Source organism: Engystomops pustulosus, chromosome 6, assembly GCF_040894005.1.
Source record: "Engystomops pustulosus chromosome 6, aEngPut4.maternal, whole genome shotgun sequence".
Lineage (NCBI taxonomy): Eukaryota > Metazoa > Chordata > Amphibia > Anura > Leptodactylidae > Engystomops > Engystomops pustulosus.
In genome coordinates this window covers 75,669,781-75,684,009 of record NC_092416.1, presented here as the reverse complement: position 1 = coordinate 75,684,009, position 14,229 = coordinate 75,669,781, and the positions used below count along the sequence as shown (strand labels likewise).

The following is a 14,229-nucleotide window of genomic DNA, read 5'->3' as shown; positions in this document are numbered from 1 at the left end:
AACATACAGATCTGCTGTGCTCCCGCCCCCCCTGGATAAAGACCTTATCTGCCTGTAGCTTTAATCTCCTCACACTGCTGCTGCTTGCCGGCAGGAAGTCTCTGTGTGTGTATGGTGTGTGTGTGAGCTCATCTTGGAATGCAAAGGAGGGGGCTGGAGTGCAGAGAGCTCACAGCGTCAGACAGGAGAACAAAATGTCTACCCGAATCTAAAGTCAGAAGATTAATGGCCGGAACCCGGGGCAACCGAAATTGAGTAAACCAGGACTGATAGAGACATCAGCATCCAGCATCAGCCCTCATAATAAATGTGAGACATTTCAAGACAGTCTGATCTAGGTTTGCACTAACTATAAATCTATCCCATTGTCTTAATACCAGTCCTTGCTCAGCAACATCTATGTAACACCCTGAGTTGGTCCTTGTTAATACTTGCCACCTCTTGCACTAATGGTCGCTTCTGATGGCAACAGTATACAAAACCGCCCACCAGCCCTTTACACAAGCAAAGCTGCACAATGATTGTGAAACATTTATAGGTTTTTTAGGGGCTTAGTTGGTTCCCGGTCCCTCACCTCCTTTATACATATATTTTCTCATATTAAAACATTTGCCATAACCAGTAAATTATTGTTCATGTACCTTTATGATAATCCCATACTACTGCCACCACAACAGCTTCATGACATACATAGATTACATTTTACTGTGTTTCAGCCCTGTATCTTCCCCATCTCTACAGTATTGTCCTAATTTTCTTTCTGATTTCTTATCAGAATGACAAAGAATTAAAGGGAACTTGTCATCATAAATAGACCTAATAAACCACTACCAGTATGTTGTTAAGCATCTGTTCTAGATGTTTCTTTCATGGCCCAGTGTGCTGGCATCATCCAGAAAATCATCTAGAACAGTGATGGCCAACCTATGACACGCGTGTCAGTGCTGACACGCATAGCCATTTTCAGTGACACGCGGCCACCGGAGAGTTAAGTTTCATCCTCGGCTCCTACACGGCCAGGTGCAGTAGCCGGGAGGCTGAGAGATTGTCCAGCACATTGTAATAAATAGATGTAGTATGGCAGTACATGGTTGGATCAATCACACAACCTAGGATTAAAGTACCCTAGAAGTTAAATAATGATACATATTTGTTATTTAAACTATAAATATCACAAAATTATGTTTTTTTTGTCCAGGTGACACACCACCCGAGTTATGCTCGGTTTTTTGGCGAATTTTGACACACCAAGCTCAAAAGGTTGCCCATCACTGATCTAGAAGCTGCTCAGCTGCCTGATATCATACTGCTAGTGGCCAATTTCTGATAGTATATTCTGTCTACACACTACCTACCTGCACATGAATGTGTGCTGTTGCAAACAACAGATTTGTGGTGTGTATGACATCCATATGATATCAGTATTTAGCACATTTCAATATGAATAGGACCAGCTCTGAGTTTTCTATATTTGCCACACAGGTCCGCGAAAAATATTTTTCTGAGCATGAAATGAATATCAGTTAAAATATTGGATAGTACACTTAAGAAAAAACATTCAACTGCATGTGTAGCCTATAAGTTACCATGTCTGAGAGATATGAAAAGGTATGAAAAAAATTAATCCACATTGCCAATGTAGGGTACAAAGTTTGAAGACCACAATAGCTAAAGCTGCTTCTCCTATGTGCACAATGACACCACTTACCACCACACTCTCCATCTACAGCTATGACATATGCTGAATATTTGTGTGGATTCATTATTTTTTATTATTTTGTTTAATATAAATAAAAATCGATGAATAGTGGATAAAAAACGTGCATCCACATACCATAACTCATGGTACAGGAACACCAAAAGGTGTATCATTGAAGTACAATCTATCGGTCTATCTATATGATGCATCATGTTAGTCATTTGTCGTGTGAGTGAATTTGAAGTAGTCTCATGGTATCCCATAATATTTAGATCATAAACTGAGGAATTAATATTCCAATCTCTTTTCAAGCATTAGTAATCTGTTACACCAGTTACCCAAGGTTAAAATTCTCCATGATTCCTTTCAATGCTTTCTATTACCTCTTTAATAATACCAGAAGGCGACTCTATTCATTTACTTAAAATATTCATATTACATTGATTAGTGCTACAATGGTAATGGCTATTGAATCATTGTTCTTTAATATTAACCTCTAAATCTTTCACTAGAAACCTATATTATATACTTTTGAAAAACATATTTGAGCTCTGTCCTAGCTGGAGTTATGTTTGCCTCATTTCTAACCTGAAAATTTTATGGTGGATTTTAATTGTAGCCTTGTTACTAGGATATTGTGTGATCCCACAATTCCCAAATCAATATTCCAATTCTCCTGAAATGGTAAAAAAGAAAAACAAGCTAACGGCGTCTTCAGCAGCAGCACATGATGTGTTTGGAGTAGGAGGCTCTCACAGATCCCAAGTGATGTGAGTCTGCAGCTTGTAGGAAAACAGTCAGGAGATCTCAGCACTTAGCTCTGCTGCTTGGTCCTGAGGATATCAGAATGAGAGCGACATTCTGCTGAGCAGGTTGTGTGAAGGATGGGAATTTACCAATAACCCTTCACAACAAGACTTGTGCTAGAGACTTAAGAAGAAACTACAGGAAAGGAACCTTTAAGATTTTGTATCAAGACTGAACAATACTTGAGATCCTGCATACCATGGACTGCTGTCATGTATGTAGCCCATATAGCACATCATATCAATGTTTGCATGAAATATGAATGTAAGAAAGTTTTTGATGCTTATGTTAATGATGTATCTTGTCCAAGTCTTTGTGGTTATTTTGAAAGGGCATTGTTCCTATTGCTGTACCCCCCCTTGCCATTTTTTGTCCATTAGAGCTGTTTTAATTGGAATTGATTTTGTTGCTGTGGTTATATCGGTGTGTGGGTGGATGTGGCTTGTAGCACAATTAAAATCAACAGAAGAAGCTGGGAGCAGCTTGGTACCTGGCGACAGGTCTTGTAGCAGGTCAGGCAATGCTTCAGATGTTACCAATAATTCCTTTTACTACATAAAGAAGGTTAAATATCATTTGTTATTCCCTTTTGTAACCACAGAAATTGTTAAAAATTCTAATATGTAGGAACATAATGGGGGATGACATTTATTTGCTGAGAGTAATATATTTAGCAGGTTGTTGGACCCATCACTGGAGGGGGTAAGAATGATTTTACTAGCTAGTTTTGATGATTTAGTTTGGTATATGGTTTGAACCAGGGGTTGTAAAGGATTTATTTGGTTTTTGTGTGATTAGACACAGACATGTTTTTAAGGTGACCTGAAAAAGTTGCTTATGATTGTATTAGATCAGAATGCATGCAATCGGTATTGGTATCCAGATGTTGGCATTTAGCGGTCGGTACACCAACAGTGTTTGGTGGCAGGAGGTATATCTAGTAAAGATTGAAAAACCAAATGTTAAAATCAAGATTGTATGTATTATTTGTGAATTGGCTAACATTTCTGTCATTCCAAGACCATGGTCATTCCCAGAATTAAATACAAGAGATTGTGAAGAACACTGGCTTTAAAGCTCTATGATCTCCCAAACCAATTGTGGCCATGGCCAGGTACTGAAACAAGAACTGAAACATTGGCCAGTGATGCACATATTCTGAAATATACTAATAACATCCTAATTGCATGTATCTTTTTGAGTATCATGGTCATCTTCTATCTATGTGTGCTTTAAGGATATAAAAGTTACTTTAAAAAGTATTCCTAAGCATATAAATATAACTCCAAATAAAACAGAGAATATCCAGGTCAAGATCTATATTTCGGTCAAGCATGAGCATGGATCTCCTTACTGCTTAAACCAACCATTCCAAAAGAAGCCCACGATTCAGCTTAGGAGAAAACTGAAAACTGCTTTAATATTTCCCATTTTTTCAACAATATACTATATAGCCCAATTAACAAGACCTACTTTTTGTGCCCCCTGTGTACCCTTAGCAGAAATCGACCTAATAAACCACTACAAGTAGATTCTCATGCAACTGGACACCTTCAAGAATATGTCTCTGTTCTGACCCAGTGTGGTGGTCTCATCCACAAAATCAACTTTGAAGTAAGATGTGAAATGGTTGTATAAAGTCAAGGAGGCAGAGAGTTAAACTCTGAAGTCAAGCTCCCCCTGCCTCAGAATGTCTCTTTCACTTGTGGCCCTGCATCCAGAGACATCACTAAGCATATCTTCTGAAGTCCGATGCATGATATCAATCACAGTGGAGGAGGCGCTCTGAGGTGGAAAGATCTTGATTAAAGGACTAAACTCTCCGCCTCCATGACTTTATTCAACCATTTAACATCTCAGTTCAAAAATGATTTTCTAGATGATATCACTACACTGGACCACGAAAGAAACATGATCTCAATGGTGTTAAGTAGCCTTGCAACAAACCGGTATTAGTTTATTATGCCAATTTCTGATGACAGGTTCCCTTCAGTTGCCCTCTATAAACTGCTATAATAATACCCTTTCATACTATAATACTGTCCCTATGTACAAGAATAGCTATTATAATAGTGCCATATTCAATAATATAACTGCCACAATACTGCCCCATATTCATAAATATAACTACTGTAACAGTGCAACTGTGTACAAGAATAACCATTATAATACTGACTCCTTGTACAAAAAGAACTCGGTATCAACCACGACTGGTAAACTTCAAAGATGAAGTTGTTATTATATTCTTCATAGTGTAATTTCCAGCAAAATGTTTATTGCATGGTACCAAATCTTTTGGACATAGTTTTATGCAACTGACTAGAACAGGGAAACACCTTTTGTTCTTGATATTTAGATCATCATACATCAATAAATCCAGTCTCTCCAAAATTGCTTCTGTGGAGATTCTGTAATTCTGACAATCCCCAAGTATTTGTACTCAGTCTTGTTTATAATCCGTTACATATTAAAGAACATATACCATCAGATTGACTGATGATAGACTGTTCCTTCTCACATGCTCCATAAAATTTCTTCTGTTCGGAATTTGTTATTATTGTAATCCAAAATAGTGTGATTTTGGAGTAAAAAAAATTCCTTTCATCGATAACCAGTAAGTCCACAGTCTATTAGATAAAGGCTCTGTCCTGTATCTTAATGGCAGGTACAGTGAGGAGGTTATGAGTTCGAATCCCTGCCTGGGCAAAAAATTATTTAGTCGAATCACATGAAATAATTTAGAGACCTTGTATCTGGGAAAGCTCTGGAAGATGTAGAAACACCATATATGGATGGATGATGGTATTTCCCTGATGACGTGCCAGTAAAACAATACATTTATACAAAGGATTCCCGGACCCGACACATCTATACAGGCAGCTACTATAAGTCTGTAATACAGCAGAAGTCATTCAGTATTGAAAATGGCAGAATCCCTGTACACTGAGTATGACAGTGCATCATGCAACCCTACCAGGTGGGCTTACAAAGTTCATTTTCTGGGGATAGGAACTATAATTTTTTTTTAGCAATAAACAGTGTGGGAAACAGTTAGAATAGTGCTATGGGAACCTGTCATTAGGTTTACTAGTGAAAATCTGGTAAGATGGAGACATGGCTGGTAGGCTCTGCCTTCCATACAATTATATAATACCTATAACCATGCCCTGTGTGCACAAGAATATTGCTACCATAATACTTTTCTTATGTACAAAAATATCACTACTATAATATTGTAGACAGGAGTATGAAGGGAGCTGAATATAGCAGATGTGAGTAGAGTACATGCATTTGTACTGGGGTCTCAGTCAGGGTAATATACGTATAGCATCCCCGCCCATATAACCTGGGTACGGACAGCATGATATTGGAGAAGTGAAGTGTCTCCTGCAGGCTCTGATCTCACTAAATGTTAAGTGAAGCGTCTGAACAGTATAATCAGGACGTATTCATGTGAAATACACAAAATAGTTGCACAGAATTGCCGTACGCCAATGTCAAAGCCTTTCTAGCACAAAGAAAATATAATGTGTGTCATTCTTCGGCTTCAAAACTGTCTAATTACTGCCAGCTCCGCACTCTGAGCTCCATGCCGAGAACCTTTCAGTGGTTTTGTTTGTGAAATTACATTTCGTATGTAAAGTCAGCAGCTAATGGGGGAAAAGATTGTAACAAAAGGCTGAGTGGGGCGGAGGGTTTTGTACCTTCATTTTATTGTATGATTTTAAAATACAATATAAAAAGTACACATGGGATGTGGCGTCAGCACCAAGCATGCAAAATACTGAATATCAACGTTCCATCATCTTCACCTGCCTCTCCTGAACTGGACCAGCCCTGATGGTTAATATGCAATATTAAAAATGATATCTATCTATCTCTCATATCTTCTCATATCATCTATCTAGCTATATATATAATTTACTTTATATTTATGCATTCCATATTTCTTCTATCATCAATCTACCTATCATGTGTCTATTTCCCCCAAAGATTCTCCTACAGTCTCATAGTACAGATTCCCTTACCATACTACTGTGTGTAACTTTTTATTTTGGGGACCCACTTTTAGTTTTGACAAGGGCCCCACTTTGTCTAAAACCAACCCTGACCACAGAATGGGGCACATTTAATTAGGCTTTGTGCCGCTTTGCCACATACATTTTTCAGACTGTGCCCTATCTTTAATGGGAAAATGCACTGTGATTGTGTCGCAGGTGTCCCATTTTTTTTTGGCGCAGCTGCGCTGGCTTCCATGCGTCACAATTTAGTGGGCATGCCGTCGAATGGTCCAACTGATTTGGACTGAGCACATGATTTAACATTCAAATTGTGTTGCAAGCCCTCGTCCTAACATGCACCAATAAAAAAATGGTGAACTCTGTCGGACCTGAGTGTGGGAAGCGACACATTCATGATATCGGGCGCATGATCAATGCACTCTGGTGATGGGGTAAGTAAATGTGTCCCAATATACCTAGCTGAGTTAAGCTGTGGTAACATAGTACATGAGAGTGATGGCTCAGGTGAGACCCCTGCTGTCATTAAAGCTGTGAGAGAAGATATAACTTAGACTCTCAGCTCATTAAACTGCGCTGCGCTTCCCGGGAGTCATTTAAAATCTCAGTGTGAGACAAAGGAGATAGGCCTTTGATCTATATTACATAACTATATTTAATGTTTCTATAAGGCTTCCTTACATTGCGTTATAGGGTCTTCTCTGGTACTTTTTACTCAATTAACAGCTCTGTTTGCATCCTGTTTTCCCTTCTTCCATCTGTCTAGTCACCACTACCTTCTTTCTTATTGTGTTTCAGAGCAGGTTTGTAGAATCAAGTATGAAGTATGAAATGTACCTCCCAAACACCCAGTGCCAAACCCATATCTCCATCTCAAAAAGCACCAATTCAACTTGGTTACATCAGTCTTCTCTGCTAACATCTTTGCATACTCCCTCCCCCAGCCATTGATATTTGTCGGCTTCCATCATGTAATGGGATCATAGGATTTTAAGAACATACTTCATTACCAAAACCATTAAACCTTAAACTCACTATAAATAGACACAAAAATGTTTTGCCATGACCTATGCTACTCAGGAGCATCAAATTGAGCTTATTTAAAGCTATAAGAATAATATAATTATTCAAATAAACCAAATATGAGTAGTATAATTTTAAAAAAGTTAAGATTTATCGTTGACCATTATCTAGCATGCAAATCATTTCAAACTGTTGACTTGCATTATACAAGCTAAAAAGTATTCCTTTTTACAAAGTAGCTGCTACAAAGAATAATAAAATAAGGGCTTTAGTGGGTGTAAGGGAAGGAATGCAGCAGTAGTTACTTCGGACTTATTTGCTTCTGGAGCTATAATTGACCCCCACCCCAAGGTCCTAGTCAAATGCCAAGCCTTTTGCCCATTGACCCCATGTCACCGGGAAGAGTGTCAACCTTCTTTCCCAGAAACAGCCACTACACAAATGTAATCTATAACCTAATTATAGGGTATTGCTGCCCGGTTGCTAAAATGGGAGCAGGTAAGATCCAGATTTGGGGAGATAGTATCAGCAGCTAAGCTAAAGGTTTATATTGCATTCATTGTGTGACGGCTTTACAGCCTGGCAAAATGTCTATAACAGGGTGACTTACCGGTATTTGTTTTTTATGACTATGGACCTAGACACATGATTCTTTTCTTTCATCTCTTACAGAATGAAGCTTTTAGGAAGCAGCCAGAAGAAGCTTTGGACATTGATCTGGACGACCCTGATGTCAATGCAGCTGCTGCTAAAATCCAGGCTGGTTTCCGCGGTCACATGACAAGGAAGAAAATGAAAAGTGGTGATAAAGACGTAAAGCACAAAGATGGTAAAGAAGGCAGCAGTGCACAGGGGGAACATGAAGGGGATTAGACCAAGATTATATGAGGTAAGCATCTGCAGGATTTATGCACTATAGGTATGCAGGTATACATATACAGCTGGGGTCAGGAACCTTTTTGGCTGAGAGAGCCATGAAGGCCACATATTTTAAAATGTTATTCCGTAACAGCCGTACAATATGCACATGCCCCCAAGTAGATAGGTAGTCCCAGTGTCACGGGTGCCCCTGCGTTCTACGTCTCAGATCGCAGGCACACCGTGCCCCTCTCTGCGGCTCCCCTTTCTTAGTTCACTCAACTCACCACTTTCGGGCGCCCGGCTAGCCAGTGCACATGCTGGCGTTCACAGATTAAAAGGGCCAGTGCACCGCTGATTGGCACTTCCCACTATCCTGGTTCCTATAAATATCTTAGTGCTTCATGCCTATGAGGGAGCTTTCCACATTTTTTCCTTCCCAAGTGTTGACCTCCCATTGTGACCCCTGACCTGTTCCTGATTCTGCTCCTTCGCTAGCCCTGATCTCTTGCTCCCTCATGACCTTGCATCATTGCCGCCTGCCTTGACCGTCTGCCTGTTCTTGACCATGAGACTGCCTAGTGATACTGTACTATGACCTTGGCTGCCACCATGGACAAGTCGCGCCTGTGGAACGACTTGGTGGTACCACGCTGCAGCCAGACCATACTGCTTTGCAGCGGGCTCTGGTGAAGACTGGGTGCCACTTAGATTCCGGTCCTAGGTGTCTGCTTACATCATTGTCCGCGGTGCTCCAGGGGGTTCACTACTCCAAATCCTGACACCCACCACATGCATCCCAGTAAAGAAAAAGGATATTCGCTTACCAGCGCTCCCTGTAGCCAGCTCCTCATCGCTCCCATGGCACCTGGGTCGTACAAAGGACGTAGGCAGCGGTAACATTGCTGCTGTGTCCAGTGATCAATCTAAGACACACACAGCAGCCATCACTATTTATTAAAGATCTGTCTGAGAGCCAGATGCAGCCAACAAAAGAACCATATCTGGTTCCCGAGCCATAGGTTCCCTACCCCTGATATACAGCATAGGCCCACAATCTGAAGTCCACAGATGTTCTTCACGTTGCATCCATGTGGCATCCATTTTTTTACTGATCACTTGTCTATGAGTGATAAGTAAAAGAAGGATCAAACTAGGACATTCTCTACTTGTGAATTATTCCATTAACACATATGGCATTTAGTGTAACGTTGTGTACTGTGCAAAAAAACACTTCTCCATTGCTCCAAATCCAGCTACAATAAATTTTTAGAGCCCTTCTTCCAATAACAACACCCACAAACCATACCTCCGAGAAAAATCCATGGTGGTTTGGTCTTGCGAGAGGAATGATTGTTATGTAAATCACTGACCAGCACTTCATACTTTTCCCAGTTTCTTTATGTCACACATGTCTGCAAATACATAAAACCGATAACTGGAGACTTATGTCTTCCTGTCTGGATGACAGCCAAAAAATTGTCTCCTACTAGACGGTAATGAGGGAAGTCATGACAGACATATGCTGTGGTGAGTGTGTTGAAAGTGAGGAGGCTCGCCAGAGCTCGTTGGCGTATTCAGGGACATTCACATTACTACATTTTAATTCTTCATAAGATATCTGTTATAGCTTAATAATCACAACCAGAAACTGTCTGCATATATCACAGCATTATCAGTGGGCAGCCAATTCGTCCCTACTTGTTTTTTTTTTTTAGCAGAACTTCATAAAATGCCAAAAATGTATAGGAAAAAACACTGCTTTGAGCTGCTTATTTCTATCTAGGGATTATTCACAGAACTTTGAAAAATGTCTGTCCGATTAATCTGTAGACCGCAAACGGCTAACCCAGAGGCCCCGCAAAGGGTGTACGAGGTCCCTTGCCCATCGTCGGTCTGCATTGATACATTGATAATCTATTGTCCATTGATCCAATCAGCATGTTTGATCCACATCATTATGTGTTGCACAGAAATGGCGAAAAAAATTATTAGAAGCAGCTCAGAGCCGGGAAAGTTGATTGTGAAAATCTGACACATCTCAATTAACAACATGGGGGGTTACTTATCATTGATTTTCATGGGCTTTTTTTGGTGTAAAAAAGTCTCAAGGTGTTTTTGAGACTTTTCACTGTTAAAAAGTCTCACAGGACTACATATATTTCCTCTTCAATCTGGCCTAAACATAGAACTACTGCTATTGCAACACCGTGCAAAGCCAGATTTATGACTTGAGACTTTTGCAAAAAGTCTCATAAAAAGTCTGAGACATAATCCAGAAACATAATCCCTGCATTGATTCAGACCCTAATATTTTATTTAATTTCTCACTCAAGAACAAACTTGCTATGGGTCTTGGTCAGTTATTAAAAAAACTGACAAAATCTAAACATCACACGAGGGAATTTATTTTCACTGATAAATTGCATGGGCTTCAAAAGTGTACAAAACTGACTAGGTGAATTACATGTGACAGAATTAGATTGAAAATTATTAGTTTTTGGCTGATGAAACTATCAATGATGAAAAAGGCCATGCGTGTTCAGGGAATGTTCCAATGCATTATCATTTGGGAACAAAAGAATGTTCATTATTGTTGATTTATTCATTTTTATAAATTTTTAGTAAATCTATTCTGATATATGTGGGAAATTATATACTCTGAGAGCGGTGCAATTGTCCTAGTTGGCACCTTCCTCGCAGTTACACCTTCTAGGACAGTTTTTGCAGCCTGACAGCGAAAGCAAGTCTTGAAGATAAAGAGGAAATTTGTCACTTAGTATCCATGTTCCCTAATTATAAAGATGTCTTTTTTCTGTTTTCCCTGTGAGAAGTTGTGTTGCTCCGCCCCCTTGCGATATAATCTCCTTTTTTGCCACATATAATGTAACTATTGCATCTAAAATTAGCTGCATCGAAACAGTCGATTAAGCGACTGTGCTGTCCCTCAGAGCCGTCTTTTCTCTGTAATGGCTCCATCGTCCTAGTTTTGTGCAGATTCTAACGAGGTCATTAATTATCATGGAATTTCTGTGCTTCCCAAGTGGTTGGAAATTCCACTTCCAAATTTAGGTTCTCCCATGGCAACATCATTTAATTGCGTGTTTCCAAGCAGGTTCTTATTCCACAGAGCGCAGACACGCCTCACGATAAAGCTTAGAGAACAGGGACCTGATATCATATGCCGGAATAATACCTGCTTAATATTATACACTGTTACAATGTTATTCTATATGAATGTACTGTACCCCATCATGTACATTATAAACCAGCAAAATGCTCCAAGGCCATTAAATAGTGCAAGGTTGCCGGATATCAAAAAATAAGCCATGCAATAAATCCTGATGTAATGTCTATATTGATGAATATTTAGCAATAATCTATGAAATTAAAAACAATTATACATTTGCATAATTTTTTGTAAACATACATGAAGCAAAATTATACAGTTTTAATGATACGGCAATAAATATTATTATAGAAATGGGTAGTTATTACTGTCTAGTATTGTCACTGCAGCCATTCTTGTTCTGGGTTGTAATAAGGCAGTACCCCATAGCAAGATTCTGAAAGGGCCCCCTTTCCCCATTTAAAAAAATATACATATTTGTATACTCATGTGAGTAAGGCCGCATTCACATGACCGTAGGGGTCATATGTACGGCCACAAGCTTGTCCCCCATAGACTGACAATGGCCACACGGAGCGATACAGTACACGGGGAAAAGATAGGCCATGTCCCATCTTTGGAGTAATGAATTCACGGTACAACCAGGCTCCAAACACTTTCTTTAATTAATGCATAGTCGTATTACAAAATATCCACTCAGACAGACGGATATAATTCCTATGCATTTCGGACAGACATCCTGTCCTTAGTCATGGCTAAAATACAATGGCATAGATTCACATTTATAGCCAAAATACACTTCTCTGTACCTCCCCTCAAACCCCAGTCACTTCCGATCCCGCCCACAACCAGTTTGAGCTGCTCACATATATAGCAGATGGTGAAACAAACATAGGTTGAGGATTCCCAAATGAGGAACATATACATCATACATTGTATCGTATTACATCCATTACTATAAAAAGGAGTATAATGTCAACGGCGTCTGTAACGAATCATGTCCTAGTGAGTAGCTCATTCAAACTGGTTGTGGGCGGGATCGGAAGTTACTTGGGTTTGAGGGGAGGTACAGAGAAGTGTATTTTGGCTATAAATGTGAATCTATGCCATCGTATTTTAGCCATGACTAAGGACAGGGTGTCTGTCCGAAACGTGTAGGCATTATATCTGCCTGTCTGAGTGGATTTTTGTAATACAACTATGCATTAAATAATGAAATCTTCAGTGTTTGGAGCCTGGCTGGACCGTGAATTCATTATTCCATGATCGTTGTACCCATGCCGGACTCGACACTAGTGGTGAGGTGAGCTGGCACCTATTTTCCTTCGTTGCATGTCTCTTCTTTCCCTGTGTTCCGGGCTGTGCGCCTTGGATTGCTATGGAGAAGGGAGGGATCACCTCCTCCATCCTATGGCGACGGACGTATGCCCGCCCGGCCGTAGACGTGCGGTCATATGTCAGTGTGAATGCGCCCTTGCAATCACACAGATTTTATAAACTCATATATACGCAGACCTTTTATATACTATACATTTATATACATACATACAGTTCTTTACTCTTACACATTTATACAATGTTACACACATTTATACACTCATGCGCACACATTTATGCATAGGTTTATACACTTACACATACAGTATATATACCTCTTATACACAGGGAATTTTTTTTCCCCTTGCTGCACCTCTTACGCCTTATTTATGAAATGTCTGCACCACAATATTGGTGCTACTTATGAATCCAGCACTTTTCTGGCCCTCTATTTGTCGGACTCGTTTTGTGATGCAATTTACTTTCCCAGTAACAGATGTACAGAATAACATTAAAAAAAACTTGACAAAAGACAATAGAGTGCAATATGTAACTTTATTGTACCCAAATCTCTTTCAGAACAGTTAAGTTCAAACATTGGATGATATTGATTGAACTTGCATCCATTTATAGATTTTCTTATTTCTTTTGTAGATAGTGTGAATCAGGCACAACTTGAACTACAGGCAAGAACTATCTCTGCAGTGAGATGAAACTTTCACCACCCATGGGGTGCTCTCCTGTAAGCCCCTCCCCTGAGGAGCAGATGCCCACATTCTGGTCACTGGAAGATTGTGTATGTTGCTTCCGTTTATGTGTTTGCAATTTTTGAGTTTTGTTTATCTTGATTTTAATTCTCATTAAAGAAAAACAAAAGGAAAATAATGAATGTGGCATGGTGCGCCACCTGCTTGCTTGCACCTGATTTGTGACAGTGTTTGCATGCTCCTCATAGAATGCAGAATAACCCTGTATTGATGGATCTTTTTTCCTTTAAGACGCAATAAAGAATTTTACATCCCCCTTCCTCTCCCTCGGTGACCTCCTGCTCAGTAATCATGTATGTTGTTATTTATTGTTTTCTTAACTGGGAAAAAAATTAGAATAAAATTTAAAATGACTTTGTGCTGAATTTTCTTATTGTGTTATTTTCTAACACCTGCTAGGTCTGGAGGGGCGCAGCTGTGAACATTTCCTTTAAGGGGGCTCTGCTGTGGACGTTTAATTAAAGGGGCACTCTGCTGTGGACATTTCTGTAAGGGGGGGTTCTGCTGTGAACATTTAATTAATGGAGGGCTCTGCTGTGGACATTTCTGTAAAGGGGGGATCTGCTGTGGACCTTTCATCAAAGAAGTGCTCTGCTGTGGAAATTTCTG

At 39.7% G+C, this 14,229-nt stretch overlaps 1 protein-coding gene across 3 annotated transcripts in view; it reads left to right on the top strand.

Moving 5' to 3' along the window:
- SPA17 (sperm autoantigenic protein 17) overlaps positions 1-13,974 on the top strand; it is a 41,910-nt gene extending 27,936 nt beyond the window's left edge. For all 3 annotated transcript variants that reach the window (XM_072156624.1, XM_072156626.1, XM_072156625.1), the window contains exons 8-9: positions 8,221-8,437; positions 13,508-13,974. In XM_072156624.1, the coding sequence (XP_072012725.1) occupies positions 8,221-8,421 (201 nt within the window). In that variant the 3' untranslated portion in view covers positions 8,422-8,437; positions 13,508-13,974. The remainder of the gene's footprint in view (positions 1-8,220; positions 8,438-13,507) is intronic.
- The last annotated feature ends 255 nt before the right edge of the window (positions 13,975-14,229 follow it).